Source organism: Equus przewalskii, chromosome X, assembly GCF_037783145.1.
Source record: "Equus przewalskii isolate Varuska chromosome X, EquPr2, whole genome shotgun sequence".
NCBI lineage: Eukaryota > Metazoa > Chordata > Mammalia > Perissodactyla > Equidae > Equus > Equus przewalskii.
The window spans coordinates 77,765,276-77,788,299 of NC_091863.1; the positions used below are offsets into that span (position 1 = coordinate 77,765,276).

Genomic DNA, 23,024 nt, shown 5'->3' on the forward strand with positions numbered 1-23,024 from the left:
ATGATTGATAATTATGTTTTGATTTGGCAAGTTTATTTTGCTTGAAGAATTTTGCCTAGAATATTGCATAAAATCTAGGCAAAATCATTTGGAACTTCATGTCAGAAGAGATGAGCCACAAAAGTTCTCTAAACCCCAAACTCTGTATGTGTCTCTGTGTGTGTGTACCCATATGCACACGTGCTTGTGTATTTTTATGTTTAAGCATTAAAAATAGTGTGATTTCAAGTAGATTAATCAATTTGTGATATTAGGTAACTCTTTTTGAGAAGCATGTTGTTATTAAACAAGAGATCATTTCTGACTTTTCTTAAGTGCCATGAATGGTTAAATAGTGAAGTGGAAAGTTCTGTATGTTTTTAAAAAAAAATCACTACACTAAAACTTGGATTGCATTCTTACAGGATAAATGTATACTGCACTTTAAAAAAAATACATAATGTAAATCTTAAGACTTGCATGTAGTTTATTTCTGATAGTCATTTGATTGCTTTTTAAGACAAAAAAAAATCTAGAAAGCAAAGCATTTCTTCAGATCCTTCATTTTTGTGCAGCACTTTAGTCTTACAGTTGAAGGTGAATTTCAGAACAAAGATTTTGACTCGGCAACAATTATTGACTTATGATGCAAGCTATTAATGGAGCCAAGACTCACTGAAAGTCACACTCTAGGGACACTTCTTGCAATATTTCACTTATTATGGCTTGATTATATATGCTTTCACATGACAATATTGATTAAACAGTGAAGATTTATTCTCTGTCATCATTGGAGTTAAGCAGTCATAGTTAAGAGGAAGTGGGGCATGCACAAGATGTAATGTGATGCTTTGCCTCATGTTTATTTCTATTTTAAGCTTCAATGACCTAAACTAGAGTGTTTTGCAAGAAATTTTACATGTAATTTAGAATGAGTGTCTTCATGTTTGAGTATTGAGAAAAGATTAGGGTATGAGTGAGTAATTGCTCCTCAATGTATATTTAAACGTAGCCAAAAGTAGGAGTCTTATCATAGAAATTATTTCATAGATGTAATAGCATAAGCATAAGATGCCTGCATTGTATTCTTTACTTTTGGATTAATCTTTTTTTTTTTTTTGGGCTCATGAGATGGCTTCAAAACAAAAGGCACAACCTAAACCCTTTTATGTATTTTGAGTACCTTTCTTCTGAACTGGGTCTTTTAGTCCTCTGGTTAGAGGATAAAACTTATTTTGCCACAGTGTTAAAAAATCTCGGATTACAGATGTGAAACTAAGGTTATAAAATAATAAACCCACAAACTCTTGTAAATATGGTCAATTGTCCCTTCAATATAGTTGCCCTGGGTGACAGAGGTTTTGTTTGTATTTTGTAATGATGCTGCTACCATTTCTCAAAATGCTTTTGAAATGTTTGGGAACTGTATTCAGAACTAGTTTTTAAGAGACATGAGAAAGCCACTTTCAAGGTCACATTTTGCTTTGAGTCTAGCATATATTTGAGGGCCTACAATGGTAATCAGAGTTTACAGTTTTTGAAAGGGAACGAGTGATTTGAATATATATATTCTACTATATTAACGAATCAATTCAGTCGTGTTATTTTACTTTTATACTTTGTAAATGGAGATAAGTTGGTTACTGGTATATAGTCATTTATCTGTCTGTCTATTCTATCTATCAATCTATTTAAACAGCTTTATTGAAGCATAATTGAGATATGTGAAGCCACATGTATTTAAAACGTACAGCTTGCTAAGTTTTGCATATGTGTGCGCCCATGAAACCATCACCACAATTAAGATAGTGAACATAGCCATCCCCACCAAAAGAGTTATGCCCCTTGGGAATCCCTCCTTTCTCCCCTCATCCCCATCCTCAAACTAAGAAACGTTTACATTTTCTTCAGTTTTCTGAAAGCGTTTCTACACAATTGATTTTGGTAGAGGACGCCAGTGAAGCCATAGTGTTGGGTCTTGTCTCTCTCTTTTTTTAATCAGTTTTGTGGATCTTCTTAAAGAAACAACTTTTGGTTTTATTGATTTTTCTATATTGTTTTTCTATTTTATTGATTTCCCTTTTGACTTTTGTGATTTCCTTTCTTCTACTTGCTTTGGGTTTCATTGCTTTTCTTTTTCTATTTGCTTAAGGTGGCAGCTAAGGTCATTGATTTGAGAACTCTTATTTTCGACTGTAGACATTTTTGTTATAAATTTCCCCCTAATTACTGCTTTCGTGGCATTCCGCAAATTCTGATATGTTGTGATTTTATTTTCCTTTAGTTCAAAATACTTTCTAATTTCTTTTGCTTTCTTCTTTGACTCATCTGTTATTTAGAAGTATCTTTCTTTCCAAATATTTGGAGAATTTCCAGAAATCTTTTGGTTTCGATTTCTAATGTAATTTCACCGTGGTCAGAGAATTTACTTTGTATGATGTGAATACTTTGAAATTTATTGAGACTTTGTTTTGTGGTAAATATACCACGTGCACTTGAGAAGAATGTGTATTCTGCTGTTGTTGGGTGAAATGTTCTGAAAATGCCGATCTAATCAGGTTAATTGATAATGGTGTTCAAGTCCTCTCTATTCCTGCTGACTTTCTGTCTACTCATTCTATCAGTTATTGAGAGGGGGAATTGAAGTCTCTGACTGCAATTGTGGATTTTTCTGTTTCTCCTTGTGGTTCTATCAGTTTCTGTTTCATGTATTTTGCAGCTCTGTTATTACCGGCATACACATTTAGAATTGTTATATTCTCCTGATTAATTGACCCCTTTATCATTACGATATGACCTTTTTTATCCCTGGTAATATTTTTTACTGTGAGAGCCACTTTGTCTGAAATTAATCTAGCCACTCTAGCCATTGTTTGACTTGTGTTAACCTGGTTTATCTTCTTCTGTCCTTTTGCATAGCATGTCTTGTTTTTCCTCTGGCTGCTTTTAATATTTTCTTTTTATCACTAGTTTTCAGTAATTTGATTAAGATGTGCCTTGGTGTAGTTTTCTTCCTGTTTTTTTGTGCTGGGGTTCTTTGGGCTTTTTGGATCAGTGGGTTTATAGTTTTTTTTTTTTAAACACATTTGTAACATTTTCGGCCATTGTACCTTTAAATATTTGTTATTCTCCCATTCTCTTTTCTTTGGGTCAGTTGGTCGGTTGAAATTATCCCCCATATTAGTGATGCTCTTTTCATTTTGATTTGTTTCCCTTTCCCTCTGTTTCATTTTGGGTAGTTTCAACAGCATATGTCTACAAGTGCACTAATCTTTCCTACTGCAATGTCTAATTTGCCGTGAATCCTATCCAGTGAATTTTTCTGCTCCAACATTGTGTAATTTTCATCTCTAGAGGTTCAATTTGGGTCTTTTCTATATCTACCATGTCTCTACTTAGCTTTTTAAATATATGGAATACAAGTTGAAAATAACTTTTAATATCCTCGTCTGTTAATTTTAATGTCTCTGTCAGTTCTGATTGATTGGTTTCTTTTTCTGTTTATTATGGGTCATATATTTGTGCTTTTTTGCATGCCTGGCAATCTTTGATTAGATGCTGGATTTTGTGAATTCTGCCCTATTAGGTCATGGATATTTTTGGATTCCTATAATTATTCTAGAGCGTTGTTCTGGGATGCAGTTAAGTTACTTGGAAACAAGTTGATCTTTTTGGGTCTTGCTTTTAAGATTTGTTTGGCAAGACAAGGGCAAGGTTTAGTTTAGGGCTAATTATTCCCTTACTACTAAGGCAAGAGCCTTCTGAGAGCTCTACCCAATGCCTCATTAATTATGAGATTTTTCCAGTCTGGCTAGTAGAAACAGGTTTTATTCCCAGCTTTGTGTCAGTGCCAGGCAGTGTCCTCTCTCTAAGCCATTTGAGTGGTTCTTTCTTTCCCCAGCCTAGGGTAGTCTCCTTGCACACACGCACCAATCAACACTCTGCTGAATATGCAGGGTGGATCTCTGCAGGTCTCCAGAGTTCTCTCTCTGTGTAGCTTTTGCTTTTCTGGCACTCTGCTTTGTGAACTCCAGCAGCCTGGTCTCCCTGGATTCTCAGCTTCTCAACTCAGGTAGACTGCAGAGCTCTGCCTGGGTCCCCTTGCTGAGCCACGACTGGACACTCTGTCAGGGCAGTGTGCTGGGGCAACTTTAGGGCTTGCCTCTTTTGTTTACTGTCTTTCAGGCATCACTGGACTTTGTTGCCTAATGTCCAGCATCTTGAAAACTATTGTTTGAAATATTTATGTTTGGTTTTTTTTTGGTTGTTTCAGGCGGGGTGGTAAATCTGGGCAGAAGTGGAAGTCCTAAACACATTTTTTAAAAAAAACAATTTGACATAACTAATTAAGGTGATTGAGATTTTTATGGTTCTCTTTTGCTATCTCTTGCACCCCCCCTTCCTGCCCCAGCACCTGGTCAGTCTTGGCTGAACGTTAACCAACCCCCTGCAACGTTTTTACATAGTCTCTAGGTATAATCTCTTGGATTTAGGTTGAAAGTGCCTACTTAACGATTATCTTAACGTCAATCTAACAGTCTCCCTTTATTTTGGTCAATAGTTATTTGGCAATTCCTTCCTCTACTGAACTTGGTTGGTTCATAAAAATTGCGTACATATAACTTCTTCCAGTTTCCAAACATTTTCCCTCCTAACGTTCTCCTCCTGGTCATGTGATATCTCTGTTCCTTTCTAGTTGTTTATTACAACACACTTTCCAGCGTGGGTCAGAATTTCATCCTTCCGGGTTCACGTATCAAAGTCTCCAGCTCAAGCATATATCATATTTTTACTAGAAATATAGCAGAGAAACAGAGTTTTAGTGCTAATGAGAACCTTTCAGTTTGTCACTTATGCTTGAAGAGATAGTGAGAGCATACTTCTCATCCTCTCTCCAGTAAGCAGCCATCTAGGTTTTGCCTTGTCGTGCCATATTTAAGATACTTATTTTCATTCTTGATTATTGTAAAAATTTAGATAAAAGCTTTTTAGAATATCTTAAATGCATAATATACTTTAGGGATTCTTTTATTGGTATAACCTTGTATATTCTTTAAGGTGGAACATTTTCATTGGTCCTGCTGGCAGGGAGAGGGAAGGCAGAAGAAAATCCAAGTCACTGTTCGTGAAGAACTTATGTTACATTTGTGCTGTACGGTCATATCAACATGGGTTTTGGCAGAAAACTTCCCGTCAATTTGACAGATTTTACTGGTGATAAATGTACTTCTAGAAGGCTTACAGCAAACCACTGAGTTATAAATGGATATTTCTGAAGTAGTCCTTTCTGATTTGTTTCGGTTCCAGGTTTTCCCCTCCTTGAAACCATACCCTATAATGATTTAGTTAAAATATATTGGATGTAGAGATTAGTAGTATGTTAAACATATGACCTCATTTTATACTGGTTTTCCCCTCTTGATTTCATTTAGTAAGACTGTTAAGTTTGTGGTTCTACCTTCTTTCTGGAATTTAAGGGAAGCTTCTGTTTGACAAAGCTAGGTCAAAGAGAATGAATTCGTCATCGTTGGCTGTCTCCAAAGCTTATGCTGAAATCGTCAAGTCCTTGAGTGATTAAGTTAATATACTCATTTTGTATGTTGCTGTAACTAAATTTGGGTAGCTGAAACCAGAAACTGGGAAGGTTTTTAATTTTTGTTTTGTGATTTATTATGTAGGATGGGAGTACCTAATTTTTTCGCATGTATTTAAATAAAGAGAATAAACATTTTTAATGCAAATCCAAGCTAAGACGTCATCTTACAGAAATCATCAACATTTCTTTCATGACATTTTCCTTCTCTATTTTTTAAATGCAAATACCATGGGGAAAATCTTCTAGTATATGCTCTTGAGAGTGCGTTTTGTGACTTACTATTTTGTATTTTACAGTTGGTCAGTCAAGTGCTGACTGTTGAATGCCTGAAAAGGTCTGTGTGTTATTGGTGTCAGAAAATAAATTCAACAGCTTTTATACACAAGCTAAGTCAGACAAGCTGAGTTCATGTGAGTGATCTGGAAGGCACGTGACCTTTGTGCTCTCTAGCTCTTGCTTGAATTCTGAAAGTAAACTATGTAAATGGTCTATGAATCTATGATGTCAGGTTAAAAACTTTTGTTGGTTTTCAGCCAAGGGAACTATGGAATATGTTGAGATGCCTCCATCTGTACTATGATGGATCACACCATGCCATAGTCCTGTGTTTGCTCATTGCTTTGTGAAGGTGTGTTATTAGCTGGCGTGGTGATACTACATGCTAGTCAGAGAATACTATGAAATGCTTTTGTTTAACCTCTGTGTGCCTTGGTTTTCTAATCAGTAAAGTGGGGATAATAATAATATCTGCATTACAGGTTCGTTGTGGGGATTGATTAACTAAACCAAAGCACTAAGAACAGTGCTCGGCACAATGTAGGTGCTCCGTGTATCTTAATTAGTAGTACCAATAGTAGTGATCTCTCTTCAGGTCTAATTTTTCTTTGTTTTGTTTTTTTCTTTTTAGTATACAAATGATTAATTAGCACCATTCCTTGTTAGGTATTTACCTCTACAATTTGGCAATTAAAGAGATTCTTGTTCATTTATTCCCTTCGTCCCTCTCCCTGTACCTCTCCCTCCCTCCCCCTCTCTCTTTCTTTTTCCTCCTCTCCTTCCCCTCTCTCCCCTTTTCCCACCCTCCCTCCCTCCCTCCCTTGGATTTCTTGGACTTGTTGCTGTCTAGCTGGAGCAGTAATAGGCTCAGGATTTAAATATTGCTCTGTGAGCTGTGGCCGTTTGATTCAGAGAGAGAATTTGAAGCCATATATCCTAGAAGAGGAAAAGAGACCCAGACATCCCTTTCTTTGGTTTCTAATTTGTGTTTTTATGAAAGTTCAGATGAAATTTTATACTTCCAATGTATTTAAACATTGAGTTTTAAAGCAAACTTCCTATTCCACCACCTAACCAGTAACTAGTCAACTTGGGTGAGGGCAGTGGTGGCAGGTTACTTTCCAAACAAACCCCCATGGCCTCTGAATGTTTGTGTTCCAGAGTTGTGAAAGTGTACTAATGCCTTCTGGAAAGATTCTCCCCCCCCCACCAACATACACACTTTTTGCTGGCCTCATGGGTAGGGATATGGGAAAACCTAATCAGCTAGTCGGGATGGTCAGTGGGAACCATAGAGATTACAGGTATATTTTATAATATCTTTAGGTAAATGTTATGACTGTATTTTGAAGGTTAACTGTTAATTTCACTTTTTTAGGGTGATGTTAATTCTTTGCTAATCTGGATTTTTCTCTGTAGATTTATTTTCTTGGTTTGAAAATTCTTCTATGTTGTTCTCTTTTATTACTAACGTCCTTACCCCTCACCCCCTTGCCCTCTAGCTGAATTGCCTGTGGTATCCCTAAATGCCTATTATATGCTCTTTGTTAAGATCAGTCCCAGTTTTTCTTTGGCTACTGATATTTCTTGAGCTGTCATTGATTTCTTAGTTACTCTTTCTTTGATGTGGGATATTGTTTAAGAGCATTGCCTTTGTAGAATAATAAACCTGGATTATCTCGCTTCCATCTTTTACCAGCTATGAGCCAAGATTAAGTTACATTATATCTATGAGCCTCAGGTTCCCCATCTGTAAAATGGGTATAAAAAATGCAATATACTTTAAGGGTTGTTGCATAAATGAAATCTTAAAATAAATGTAAAAGCACTCAGTATGGTACCTAGAACATAGTTAACCTTAAATAAATGATAATTACAATTATACTTTTGTTGTTGGCATCCATATTATTGCTACCTAGCCCTTCTCCTCTCTTACCATTTCAGTTTTGTGTCCACCAGTGTTCTGTCACAGAGGTTCTGTATGTGATGGACTGCCCAGTGGTGGGAAGGGCTATTATCAAATCAGAGAGAGATCCTATTTAAATTGAGAAATTACCAGCTTCCAGTAATTCATTCAGTAAATGAGTGGCTGCTCCAAGGGCCATTAGCTAGGTATTGCATAGTGAGTCTGAGGAATTTTGGTACTGATCAAGGAAAAAGAGAAGACCATGAGATGGTAATAGTACCCAATGAGCTTTACTCGGGTGATGCTTTGACAGATATGCGTGTTGGGGAAGTCCCTCATAGCCTGCGACTTTCCAGAGACAACAGCAGGGCCCGCTACCCAGAAGAGGAGGAGGGCAAGGGAAGTCCTAGGGGTGAGGAGGATCAGAGAGGGAGCATATGTGTCTAGATGATGTCCCTCAGTGGCACAATGGGGAGTCTTTGGGTTGGAGAGCTCCAAAGGCAGCAGCACTTGGGGTCTTTTATAGCTATAGGGTTTATTTTATCTTTGGCTGGCAGATATTGGGTGCAGTTTCACAGTGTATACAAACCAGACAGGTTCTAAATGCCTGAAAATCTGCTTATTTGGGCTATATTTAAAACAATTGGATGTGTAGAAATTTCAGTTTGCCACCTGTGGGTTTTTAATGGGTCTTAGCTGCTGTGAAGAAGTAAACAGCATAGGGCCAATATACAGAGGCCATCTTTTTTTTTTTTTTGAGGAAGATTAGCCCTGAGCTAACATGTGCCACCAATCCTCCTCCTTTTGCTAAGGAGGATTGGCCCTGAGCTAACATCTGTGCCCATCTTCCTTCACTTTATATGTGGGACGCCTCCTCAGTATGGCTTGATAAGCAGTGTGTAGGTCCATGCCTGGGATCTGAACCGGTGAACCCTGGGCTGCTGAAGCAGAACACATGAACTTAACCACTACGCCACTGGGCCGGTCCCTACAGAGGCCATCTTTTACTCATTTATATAACATACTCCAAACTATTTAAGAGCCAGTTCCTACCTCAGGAAATTCATACTTCATAGTGGAAAATTATATACCATGATAAATGCTATAATCAAGGTTTAAACTAAGACTTTGGGAGTGACATCAAGAGAGATACCCTCCAGGAGTAGAAAAAGACCACTTTTGTGGGGTTTCCAGGTTCTTTGAAGCACACTCTAGCTGCAGAAAGCACTCAACGTTGTTGGCTGGTGGTGACTGACATCATGCTTCATTAGTTTTTAAGTTTTAAAACTTTGCCACCCCTTCAATATCTATGGCTTACATGCTCATGATGAGTCACTGCGTGGAGCTTTGGGCCTATGTAAAGTCTCTTTTCTGCACTTCATGTGAAAGAAATTGCCTCTCAGCACATTACACTATGGTATTAGTAGGGAGGGAAGAGGTCATTCTAGTGTCTTCCTAAAATAAATGGTCACTATCTCAAAAACTCAGGAAGGTAGTTGTGTACAGTGTGAAATTTGAGATACTCACAACCCATTGGATATCTGAAAATGGAGAGACGTTTCAACTTGGTAGATCAAGTTTGTACTTAAACTCTTGAGCCAATTCTCTGGAAGTACTCTAGAGGCAATCCTTGTGAAAAGATTTAGACCCAGGCCAATTTTTTTAATGGAAGGAATATATTGCCCTCTGTTTCCCAGTTCAGACACCCCAAGAGCTTGATCTCCTCTTGTGTTACTCTCTGAATGCTTAAACTGAATAAGTAGCCAGTTGTCTCTCTTCTGTTCCCTTATGTACCATTGCGAGTGTAGCTGCCCCTGTCTGCAGAAAGGAAAAACCAAGTTTTTGATATCCTGAGTTAAAATGTGTATTTTCTACAGAAAGTGTTTCAAAGGAGGATGCAGTTGGAAGGCTACCTACTAGTGCTAATGCGAAGGTGTAGTATAGATTAAATAAGTTCGTAAACTGACTTGGGAATTCAACCATCATAGAGAACTTTGTCTCTATAGCAAAATATCATGGCAGAACTGAGTCTGGGTGGTCCATCAGGGCTATAAAGGGCCCATATATGTCAAAAACTTCAGTAGTACTGATTATGGCCATTAAATAAGTAATTTTGTTTAAAATCAGTATAACATTATTAGCAAATAGACTGGTACTTGAAGAGAACTCAGTTTAGGAATTTTGTAAAAATCCTGGCTGTGATTCCGGTGCTGGCTCATTAATTTGGTGCTAGAACTCATGACAACACAGTAAGAGAAACTCTATAAATGTTTAAGCACATCTATATTTATATTTCCCTGATCTACTGATTGTAAATCTTTCTGTCAGTTGCATAGTAAAGTTTTTCAACCTTCCTAAACCCTAATTGGCTAAACTGTTATAAAACCAAATTACTCAGCAGTGAGGAAAATAGAAACCTGAACGAATGCTATTAAAATAAGTTCAGAACTTCTCAAATTAGCCTGCATAGCTTAGACTTGCTCTGTTTTATCGAAGAGCACTTCTCATACATACTGTGAGTGTTATTGGCAAGTTTAAGACGGCTGGCACATTATGTGCAGACATGTATATGTATCTGTCATTGGTTTTTAGGAGCCCCCAAGAAAGGATTTGATTTTGCTGATCAGAAGCCTTTGTGGGTGTCAGCAAAGTTAAAGAATTGCAGAAGAGGTTAATAGCCCCTTCGTATTTTCCAGCTTTACGCAAAGTGTGGTCTATATATTGATGGATAGGAGACACCACTGTTGTGTTAAAGTCTAGGTGAAAAGGAAAACAAAAAGCATGTTTTCCACATCAGAATCTTTTGACTGAAAAATTTCTGTGATTTCACAAAACTGAAAAAAGAAGAAGAAAGTTCGAATCATCCGCTTTGATGTGTACGTGTGTGCGGGCCATTGCGTTAGTTCTTGAGTTACCTGTAACTTTGCAGGCGAGGGGACATACAGTGAGTCATCTTTTATGTTTCACTGATATGGTGATTACACACTACCTGCAAGGCTTCGAAGGCTAAGTACAGGCGCTTGTTGACTTGCTGTCCTTACTCCACCTCAGTTAATTCAAATACATGCAGAGTCCATTGTGGGAAACTGTGTGTTAGAGTAGAAGAAATTTGAGTTCTATCGGAATAAACACTAATACAATTGCTGCTTTGCCTAAAATCATAAAAAAGTCAAAAATTTACAACTACCTGTTACTTTGTTATGATAGTATTTGTAAAACACAGTGACAGAAATGAAATTTTTCTATGTGTTATTTGCACAGAATTTCTATCACTATTTTCAGATGGAATTTCTTATCCAAATTACAGCTAAGTAAAAAACTAGCAAACAGTATGGAACAAGAGCTTTAAAAGGAGTTATCACTACTCAGCGTAGAATCTGAAGCTAATGGGGAAAAAAATGAAGCTTACAAAATTTAATAACTTTTTGTTAATCCTGAATTCTTTCAAAGATCCTTCTTAAGTTTCCTGAAATTTTAAAATCATTTTTGCCTAACATATAATCATGTTTTGCTTAAGATTTTATGTAAGTATGTATTATAATATTTAGTTATTTTATTTTTATTATTTTATTTTATTTATTTATTTTTTTGGTGAGAAAGATTGGCCCTGAGTTAACATCTGTGCCAGTCCTCCTCTATCTGGTATATAGGATGCCACCAGAGCATGGCTGATGAGCGATGTGTAGGTCCACGTCCAGGATCCAAATCCATGAACCCCAGGCCGCCGAAGCAGAGTGCACAAACTCGACCACTATGCCGCCAGGCTGGCCCAGTTTTTAGGTATTTTAAATGTCGTTCCTGTACGAGTCCAAATAAGCTATTTTTGTTTTCTGTGAGGAGAGAGTTGTCCACTTTCACTTTGGAAACCTCTGTTCCAGGAGCCAAACAACTGCCAAACAAATGAACTTTTTAGACCACAACCCGTTCCTCAATTGGGCATTGTTTGTAAACTGAAGAATACCACAGTTAAAAGTACTAATAGTGAAATTAACTTAAATCATTGGTTGCCTTTTATGTATCTTTTTCTACAAAAAGTATGTTATAATAATCCTTATTTACAACTCAGGTATAATTTTCAGTTCTAGGCGATTTATACTCTTGAATCTTTAAAGGAGTGAATCATTTTGTTTTGTCAGATTAATTTTGCAGCTACATCAGAAAACTAAATGATGCGGTTATTTATAAAAGCTACTTCAAGTAGATACATGGCAAGTTATTGTGAGGTGCAGTATCTCCAGAGTGATAATCATAGCTATTTAGAGGTTATTTGTGTGGTATGAAGATAGTAATCACAACAACAGATATTAAATCACTCTATTTAATACAAACAACAATCATATGTCTGGGTACATTGCTTCAATAACAAGCATAATTTTAAACAGAATTATATGTAGGAGCTGCCTTCTCTATTCCTAGTGCTATCATCCTAGTCTAAGCTCCTATCACCTCACACCTGGATCTCTCTCTGTCTCTCTCCTCCCTTTGCCATCCCAATTCAGTCAATCATGGCAGGTTGGAGTGCTAACTATGTGCTAGAAACAGTGCAAAAACTGAGGACACAGTGGCGACCAAGAGAGACCTAGTTCTTACTACGTTGAGTTGACAGTATAGCAAGGAAGCCCCACCTTGATAGGGAATTTGATAGTTGGAATGTGTTACAAAAGAGGAAGTTCAGGAACCATGAGAGACTATAACAGGAGCAACTTTAATCTCAGCTGAGACCAGAAAGGATGAGTAGGAGATGGCCAGATGAAGGAGGAGGAGGTATGGAGTGACTGCTCGAAGCAAAGCAAAGCGCATGGAAAGGCCAAGATTGAAAAAGAGCTTGAGCTCTGCTAACCAGGGTTATACTGATGAAGACTCTTTTTTTGGTGAGGAGGATTGGCCCTGAGCTAACATTTGTTGCCAATCTTCCTCTTTTGGCTTGAGGAAGATGGTCCCTGAGCTAACATCTGTGCCAGTCTTCCTCTTCTGTGTACATGGGATGCTGCCATAGCATGGCTTGATGAGCAGTGTGTAGGTCCGTGCCCAGGATCTGAACTGGCAAAACCTGGGGCACCAAAGCGGAGCGCGGGAACTTAACCACTACGCCACTGGGCCGGCCCTACTGCTGAAGACTCTTGCAGACAGATTTCAGAATGTGCATAGAGGTTTTAGAGCTTGGATTCTACTTGGACCTAAATGCTAACCCCAACTCTGTAATTGATTCTCTTTGTGACTTTAGGCAAATGACTTAATGACTGCAAACCTTGATTTTCTGAACTATAAAATAGAACAGTAAATTCCTATATGATAGGAGTACTGTGAGGATTTAAATGAGGCAATGCATGGAAAGCTGTTAGCATAGTGCCTGGTATGTAATATTTGGTCAGTAAATGATAACTAGTATTTAAGTAGAGTAGACCAAATTTGCCAATCTCTGCAAGCCATCTGTTTGAGCCTTTGATTCCTTCTCCAATCTAGCCTGAATATTACAGCCTACAACCCTTCTGTGAAATTCTAAAACCTGAAAGCAGAATTTTATCATTTAGACACAAAACCCGACCTGGCTTGAGGTTGTATGTAGTCTTTATCCTGTTTTATGGAATATTCATGTCTCACTGCTAACCTTGAATGCATTTGATTTTGGGTGCTACCCCAGATCCTGCTGGGTGGATTTTGTAATCTGTGATACACATACCATATTCCTTTCTAAAATATGAAATGCTCTGAATTCCAAAGCACATCTGGCTTTAAGGATTTCAGATAAGAGATTGTGGACCCGTACCACCCAAAGTCATCTTTCTCAAATACTACCTTTTCCATGTCTGTCTCTGAATCAGGAAATCATAAGGACTCTTTCTTTTTAAAAATTCCTATTTATTTATTTGATTTATTTTATTGAGGTAGCATTGGTTTATAAGGGTATGTAAATTTCAGGTGTACATTGTATTTCAATATCTGTGTAGACTACATCGTGTTCACCACCCAAAGGCTAATTACCATCCATCACCACACACATGTGCCTAATCACCCCTTTCACCTTCCTCCCTCCCCACCTCCCCTCTGGTAACCACCAGTCTAATCTCTGTCTATGCGTTTGTTGTTGTTTTTATCTTCCACTTATGAGTGAAATCACATAGTATTTGACATTCTCTGGCTGCCTTATTTCGCTTAGCATGATGCCCTCAAGGTTCACCCATATTGTCGCAAATGGCAAGACTTCGTATTTTTTTTTTTTATAGCTGAGTAGTATTCCATTGTGTATATCTACCACATCTTCTCTATCCATTCATCCATTGATGGGCACCTAGGTTGTTTCCATGTCTTGGCTGTTGTGTATAATGCTGCAACGAACATAGGGCTGCAGATATCTTTCCGACTTAGTGTTTTCAAGGACTCTTAACGGTTGTCAGACTTAGTCTACACTACTCCTTGTGGTTTTCAAGACTGTCTCTAAACTGTCCCCACCCTACATATTCAAAATTTAATACCCTTCAACCTGAACCCTTTGTTTCGTAAGGCTGCTTCCCTAAAGTAAATGTTAATCCTGCTCCTTCTGTCTGACATCCTTCTCTTCCCCTCTTTCTGACTATTCAAATCCTACTCAGTAATTTGGGTACAATTCTTTATGGTTTCTTAATGAAGCTATATGTATCTGTTTCTTCTCTGAATTCCTCTTGTATTTAAATTAATTTATTCACCAAATACTTGAGTAGAGATTATGTGCTAGCTACTGTTCTAAGTGTTAGAGGTCCAAAAATGAATAAGACAGGTAAATTAAGGTCTCTGCTGTTAGGGAACTTGTTTTCTAGAAACTAGAACACAAATAAGTAAATCAATAAGTGAACAGGGTAATTTCGGATAGTGGTTAATGCTGTGAAGATAATAAGACGGACATGTGAGAATGCCTAGGGAGGAGGAGGAATCTCAGAATCTCAGAATTTAGCATTGGATTATCTATTTGTTTTTATGTGGTTAGTTTTCACTCCCTGGTTAGATTATAGATGGCCTAAGGGCAGAATCATATCTTAAACTCTTCTGTGCCATAAATTGCTGGGCATATAATGGGTACTCAAACATATTAACGTTTAGTTGAGACATTTGTCTTTTTTTTTTAGAGAAGATAAAAACTAATTTATTAAATATTGAGCCCCACTTGGCTAACTCATTGATCTAAGAGTATCTATTGTGTACAAAATACCGTGCTCGGTTTTGAAGGCTTTGTGTTTGTGTAAAGCTAGCTTTCTTTTCATTTGTTGTTTTTTAATCATAGACTAAGAAAGGAGAACTTTCTTCTCCAAACAATTTTCCCGTTTGAAATGGTTTAGTACAAAGCAAATAAACATGATTTCCATAACTGCTGAAGAAGTTGTGGCTCTTAAAAACCTGGATTATTCCTGCAGTTGTTTCTGATTAATTCAGGTAGTAAGTGACTTCTTCCAGTTCATTAGTGTGAACTTTTTTAAGACTGAAGCGGCAAACATAGATTTCCTGGACACTTCACCCGTCGTCCTGAAGCTGAGCGTGCTTGTTACACAGAAGAGACTGCTGGGTTCCCGTATCGTAGTCACCCCTCTTGGCAGTTAAAGATGGAAGTTCATGGCAAGACAATTAATTTAAGATTGAGCATATCTTGTTATGACAGATTTGTGAAACTTTGCCAGTGAAGTAACATAGTCTTTTGCTTCCTGAAGAAAACTGAAGCCCTGTACTGTGATGTCATATTTGATTTCTGGTCAATATACATTTTGTTTATTCTAAATTTGAAAGAGCATCTGGAGAAGAAAAACCCCCAAAGAATTTTTTCTTGTCATAAAAATGCTGGAAGGAATTTTGATTTGTAAGAGCCAGGAACTCTGGTGGGTTCAAATTGGCTTTTGATTTGATGGTCCTTCTGAGATGGTGTCCTTATGGTTAAATAGATAAAAATATTGGTCTATTAAAATGATGAAATGGGGGCCAGCCTGGTGGCATAGCAGTTAAGTTCGCATGTTCCGCGTTGGCAGCCCAGGGTTTGCTGGTTCAGATCCCGGGTGTGGACCTACACATGGCTTATCAAGCCATGCTGTGGCAGGCGTCCCACATATAAAGTAGAGGAAGATGGGCATGGATGTTAGCTTAGGGCCAGTATTGCTCAGCAGAAAGAAGAGGATTGGCAGCAGATGTTAGCTCAGGGCTGATCTTCCTCAAAATAAATAAATAAAAAAGATAAAATGATGAAATGGACCGTTTAAGATGCTAACAGCAGCAAAGTGAGGTAGAGAACCAGAGCTTAATGCCTGTAACTTCATCTCCTCAACTACTAGGCTTTTGCCCTTTGAGGGCAGGGTCCTGTCTCTTTAAATCCCAGTGCCCAGCACACTGCCAATGGATCTGTCATCCATTCATAAGTACTAATGGTGATGGAAGACTCCAGTGCCTAAGATAACATGGGGGTGTCTGAAACTGACCTTTACCGTTAGAAAGGAGGTGAAAGAGTATTTCAGAGCCATTTAAAATACTAGTAGTAATAGTTCAATGACTTTGAAAGCCAAAATTTGTTTTCCTCCTGTCATCTTAGAATCAAACCTCTACCTTGATCTAAGTTCTAAAAATCAGATTATATATAGCTTTTTTGGTGAAATAAACACAACTGAGAGGTACTCAACAACAACAAAATCCATGTAATAAAGTATTGGAATGCCTGAACGGAATGTTCAGCTTGGTTACCAGGTGACAGAATGGCCTTCAGTTGTCTTGCTTGGTCTTACTGGTCTGTAAAGTTCAGGGTGAGTACAGGATCTGAGGAGCCGGAAGACGGGCCTTTGAAGTGTGACTGTTTTCTTCTGTGCCGGCTGCTGATCGAGGTATTGGGCCGGGAGGTCGTCCAGAGATTTCAAACCTGGGTCAGCGGTTGATACGGATGGCTTTACTTAAGGGCCTTTCTAACGTGGAAAGTATATGGAGGTTCTGTGAGGGTACTATCCCATCAGAGCTCGCAGAATTTCTCTATTGTGATCGTTCTTTCATTCCTCTCATCTTCAACTAGACTGCGACCTCCATAAAGGAAGAGCGTGTACTTATCTTGTTTACGATTGTACTCCTAGGGCTCAGCACTGAACAGCTGCATAGTAGCTGCTCAAATATTTGTTCAGTTGAATTGAACATGGTTTTTGTGTGTGTGTAATATTGCCCCTGCCCTTCTTAGAAACCAAGAAACTGAAAGCTGGGTAAATAATTGAACTTTCATCTTTATTGTGATGGCCAACTTTGTTTTCTCTAAAAGAGAAGAAAATAGTCAAATAGTGTGACTAAGTTTTTGAGTTGGTGGTGAAACTTTTAAATTATATGCAATTTAGTTGTCCAATTTCTGTGGTACTTGGGTAATTGCACGATGTTTTTAAGACATTGTATAACTATGTAACATTAGCCATAAGAGAGTTGAATCTTTACATCTTGCTGTTTTTGTTAATTTCTGCCTGATTGAGAAAATTAAAACTTAATTTTCTTGCAATAAGGACTTCTGCATTTCAATCAGAAATTCAGCATTAACGTTTATAAGTAAATCAGCCATCTCTCTTTTTCTTAAGGGGTTGAGATTCCAGAGTGATACTTTTATAATTATGCAATACTCATATAATATTACACTAAGTTATATTTAATATAACTGATCATAAATGGAGTTTAATAAACTCTGATTGCTTGACTAATACACAAGCTTATTGCTTTTCCAGAGTTGATTTTAATGAAAATATATGGTCAGTGTACTTATTTGTGCAATATGCCCTCATCCTAATGACCATTATCGTTAGAATTACACAATAAAAACGTACTAAAATGACTTTAACCAGTGCTTTTAATTCAGGGGTGTGACTCTAATAAAGATTCTTTTTGGTCATGTTTAAATTGTTTATTTTTTTAACTCCGTGGTAGCTCTATAGTCTGTACACAGGAGTGAAATCCGGAATTTCTGCTTGCATGTGGTGTGAGAGAGAGACCTATGCATCTCTATAAATTACATTCAGAGAAAATTTGAGAGCTTGGCCCTGTAGAACATCATTATAAATGAGAATATATTTTAATACAACCATTTTAAAATCTGTTTTAAAGGTCAGGTCATATAAAAATGACTGTGGTATAATCTTGTCAAAGAAACAGCTCTTTATAGCTCTCTGAACTATTTTCTTGTAGGTGTTGTCTTTGTTACTGTTCTTAACTCCTTTATATCTTTCTTTTTTGACTAATATTTAAAGACAGTTATGTGGCAGAAATAATTTATTTTTGATTGCAGGTAGTTTAATTGTACCTTATGCAATAATTTCAATGTATGTTTAATGTACAGTGACCAAAAGTCACCCCTTCTGAAACTCAAACTCTTCAAATCTCCTTAAGTATTTTCATTTTCAGTAGATCACATTTGTGTCTTTTTTTCTGAACAGTTATAAAGAAGAATTCTAAGTAATGGTATCAAGAAGATAGTTATGAAAGCAGATGAGGGAAAGCTATGAGAAAAATATCCATATTTGTTTAATGTTCATGGTTTTACGGGATACACACTGTGTAGCTGAATGCAACTTGTAAATCAAGAAATCAGAAGCAGAGTGTTTTTCGTTATGATACTCTATCACAAGTAATTGGGATAATTTTTTACGTGAATATAATTTTCTATGTGCCTTAGGGTACTCTATCATTCTTGAAGATGCCTGTTTGGATAAAAAAGAAAAAAACTTTAAGAAAACACTAAACACAGCATAATCCTCCTCTAGTGTTATTTTTGACCAAGACTTCACATTTGGTTTATCAATAACCAAACTGTAAACTCGAGGGAAGCTCTAGAAATAGGAATGTGTCTAGCTAGATGGGCATTCCAGATAGAGAGAACAGTGGGTGCACAAACAGGACATATGGGGCGTGCAAGGGAAAAGGATTTCCATTGTTGTCTTCTCTAGCATTTGGATCACAAGGGAAGGAGTAGGTAGCCTAGGGCTGAATCCTACAGGGCTTTGAATACCATATGAAGGATATTAGTCTTTATTCAGTAGGTCGTCAGGCGCCATGAATATGAACGGGCATGTGATAGTCATTTCTAATGTTTATTATGCGTCCATGTGCCAGGCACTGCTCTAGGCATTCGGGCTACATCCCTAAACCGCATAGACACAAACTCTGTTGCCATGGAGCTCATATTTTGGTGGGAGAAACAGACAATAATAATAATAATAAAGTAAATTATAGACTATGTTAGATGTGATAAATTCTATTGAAAAAAGGAAAAGTAGAGCATGGTAAAGCAGATCAGGAGTGCATGGAGGAGGTGAGTGTTTCCATTTAAATAGGATGCACAGAGTAGACCTCACTGAGCAAAAACTCAAAGGAAGAGGATGATGGAGTAAGGGATATGGATAATGGAAACGAGCATTCCAGGCAGAGGGAAGGGCCAGTGCCTGTGTCTGATTGGCTTATTGAGGAACAGTGGGGTGGTCAGTATGACTGGAGCTGTGTGAATGAAAGGGACACTAGTAGGAGATGAGGTCAAAGGGTTATGGAGAGTGTGCAGATCAATAAGGCCTTGTAGGCCATTGTAAGGATTTTGACTTTCACTCAGAGTGAAAATAGCCATTGGAAAGTTTTGAGCAGAGGAGTAACATGATCTAACTTCAGTTTTAACAGTATCACTTTATCTGATGTGTTTAACTGTAGGAGGGTAAAGGTGGAAGCAGACAGGCAGGTTAGGAGGTTAGTATGGAAATCTAGGTAAGAGGTGATGGTGGTTTGAACCAGATGTTTGCTTTAAAATGACGACTTTAGCAATAGAATGGAAGCAGAGGTAATTATTAGGAGGCTTTTTGCTGGCAATCAGAATCTAAACTGGGATATTGTGTGTGAGAATGAAGACAGAACTGCAGAAAGATTGCCATGGAACTGGACAACTGCTTGGCTGTTGGGAATGAAAGAGAGGGAGGGGACCAAGGTGAAACGGAAGTCTTAAAACTGGATAAATGGAACGCAGATGGTACCATTAACATAAATGGTACCCTCCTTTCTGAAAGTCTGTCCTGACCCTCTGAGACATTTTGCCCCCTTTGTGTCATGAAGTGTTTCCATTTGGTTATTAATTGTATACCCATTTTTTCCCTCCTGCTACCCACCTAAGAAAGTTGAGAAAAGAAGTCTGACTCTTAGAACTGTCGCAATATTAAGGTATAATTAGGAAGGTAAAATTTAAGAATTATGAAAGACTGGAGAATGCAAATTTGTATATAGTTTGTATATGGAGAATAACTAATGAATTAGCCAGTCAAAGAACACAGAGTATATTGCTCAAAGTGAGTTCGGTAGATGACGTGTACGATGCATTGGGGAAGGAATGAATGCCAGGGGAATGCTCTTTGGGATCTCGGCCTCCTGGGTAATGATGGCAAAAGGCAGTTGCCCGAGGAAAATGAAACTGATGGGGCTTGGGGGTATCCGTGAATTTGAGATTACCACGAACTCTTTCAATTTGGTAATTCGACCCTAATATCCTACAGCTTGATTATACCAACTGAAAAGGCTGTATGTTGACTTAAGAGTTAGCATCTAGTGATAAGCAGATCTGTGGTTCTTGGGCAGGTCAGTTAGCCTCCTCAAGCTTCGGTTGCATCATTTGTAAAATGAGAAGTTTTGACCAGATTATCTCAAATTCCATCTAACTTTAGTGGTCTCTAACTCCATACTGTGTGATTTGATATGGACAAAAAATATGTTAACTTAAAAAAAAAAAGAGTTGGGGTGGAGGAAGAGAACTCAAGTCTCTTGCCATAAGACAAGGTAGAAATATTGCTAGCAATCCTTTTCTTCTTGTTTCTGTCCCCCACGATTAAACTGTCAACATGTATTCAATTGAGATACAGATTTAAGGCATTCCAGACATATGTGTACCTTAACTTAGAGACTTTGACTAAATCAAATTGTATTTCCCCCTAATTGACATTCTCGCTTTGAAGATATAGATGTGTTTCCAATCTTGAGGTTATAACCCTGAAGGATAGGAAGAAAACATAACCAGGAGTTGCTTGAAGAACTGTGTAACCTGTCTAGTAACCACACAGGTGGACAGGTACCTATCCAGATGGTAGCAGGGTAGTTGAGGCACATTGAGACCGACATTTCTCACTCTGATTTCACTTTACAGGAAATCATGAAGCTTGTCATTGTGCATGAAACAGTTTTCTGTCATCCAGTGGGAAAATTAAAGAGCAAATCCCGGGTAGAGATACTCCTAGGGTGAATTGATCTCTCTTGCAGTGGCTTCAGTTCTGATATAAATAATCCCCCTTCTTTTCTTTTTCCTAGGCAGTAAAGATTGATTGGGGTTTGTGTAAGCAGGATGTGATGAAGACGTAGTACAAAGATGTAGAAGTCTAGATCCCTGAGGGAGTTGATGGATTAAAAGTAGAAAAAGAACTAGACATATAATAGTGTGTCTGTCCCAGCTCATCCAGGGGAGGGGCTCTTTAACAGCACTTCGTTGGTGGTATTTGAACATCATTTCCTGAGATCTGAGACCAAATAATTCTCACTTTTTTAAAGCTCATGGAATTCTCCTCGCCAGTGAGAAGACCATATTTTTCTTAGTAAAAAAGGATGTAACCATGCATGACCAAGTTGATGCATGTTATTCAGCTTCTGTTGTAAGAAATAAATTTACAGGATGTGGCTGGAGGGTTAATTTCAATTCCTAACGGGCGATTTTTAAAAATCTGGTTCTTTCCTAATCACGTGTCTTAATTCGTACTTCGACATATTTATAATATAATAATAACTGCCCTTTGTGCTGATGGTATGTTCTTGTAAGATCCTAAAGTATCATCTGAATCATGGAGGATTACTAAATTATTAGATATGACTTTGCTTCCTTTACTTTAGTACTGCTTTATTGCTTTAGTATTGCTGTACTCTTAATTCTTCAAATAGCGGTGCCCATATTTGTTACGTGGTAGTTTTTATTAACCACTGCATTTTAACTAGAATACACCCTTGCCAATGAGTCTCAGCATTAGACGTAGAAAACCACATGTGAAAAAAAAGTGTTGATGTTTTTGAGAAAGGGGCATATGTTAACAGAATCATGAGTTCAATTTTATCTAGAATATTTATAAAGGTGTCCTTTAAATATCAATCAGATGTAACTGACGTGACATTTTTCCTCTTGTTCGTGTTTTTCTAAATCTGTGTATCTTAAAAACATGATTTATTCATTCTAAAATTTTGAAAAAACTTGAACGGGCGTTGGACTTCACTGTGTCTTTGCTCGTGTTGGAGCACTGTGTAGTGATGTCTGATCCAAATCTGACTTTGGGACCTTGGGAATCATCTTCTAAAGCAAATAGACACCCCCCACCAAACCTTCATTTTTAATCCTTAAAAAGTTGTTTTTTTCATTTTGTAAAGAAGTGCTTATTTCTATATTTAAACTTTCTAATTCTTTTTAACTGGTTGATAAAATAAAAAATGAGAATCCTTCAATTATTATTTTCTTGTTTGATCTATGAATTTCTCTTATCTGACAGGTATTTCTTTTCTTTTTTCCTTTTGGTTTTAATAGAACATTCAAATAAAAACTTTGGCAGATGATGTGGTAAGGTGGTCTTAGTAGCATGGGATTGCATTATTATGCATGTTGCTTTTTCATTAAAGTGATGGACATTAAGGCATTGATATATGCAAGACATAAAATGTCTGCGTGTTTACAAAGTACAGGAGAATGGAAGAACTGTCAATAGAATGACTTTTCTTTTTTGGAATATTCACATAAACAATTGTATAAGAACTCATCAAAATTTTGATATATCATCCTGATATATACCTTAACCAGACTTTTTTTGTCTCTATGTAAATCTCACTGGAAAACAGATGTTTCCTTTTCTGATAGCCAAGTAAATTGACTATGAATATTTTAAAGGTTAGCATTAATACTACAGGAAATTATTTTAAAATAGAAAGGAAGTTAAGTTCATTATGTTAGTCAGATATGTACTATTAAATTCAAAATCCTTCAATATTTTTGAGCTGAGTCTAGCATAGTAAAACTTGTTAAAAGTTATGGGCTTAAAATTTAAATATGCCCTTTTATAGCTAAACCTTTAAGAAATGGTATTTTAAGCAGTGTCACTTTTTTCTTTGTGAAATTACCTATCTACAAATAATGTAAAATATTGTTAGTGATTTAAAGAAGTGACAGTATGTGGCTTAACTTCATTTTCTTATCAAGATATAGCTGAAAGCGAAAGCCAATTTTCTAGATAGAAATGAAGGGCATAGTGG

General features: G+C 37.3%; 1 protein-coding gene across 7 annotated transcripts in view; it reads left to right on the plus strand.

Moving 5' to 3' along the window:
• Positions 1–23,024, plus strand: part of DIAPH2 (diaphanous related formin 2) — an 816,328-nt gene that overhangs the window by 32,065 nt on the left and 761,239 nt on the right. For 3 of the 7 annotated variants that reach the window (XM_070605389.1, XM_070605392.1, XM_070605390.1), the window contains exon 2: positions 22,306–22,338. The exons of 2 other annotated variants lie outside the window; for them this stretch is intronic. In XM_070605389.1, coding sequence (XP_070461490.1) covers positions 22,306–22,338 — 33 coding nt within the window. Of the gene's footprint in view, positions 1–16,444; positions 16,586–22,305; positions 22,339–23,024 lie in introns of those variants that run through there. 2 more of the 7 variants (XM_070605391.1, XM_070605394.1) reach the window with 1 other exon arrangement.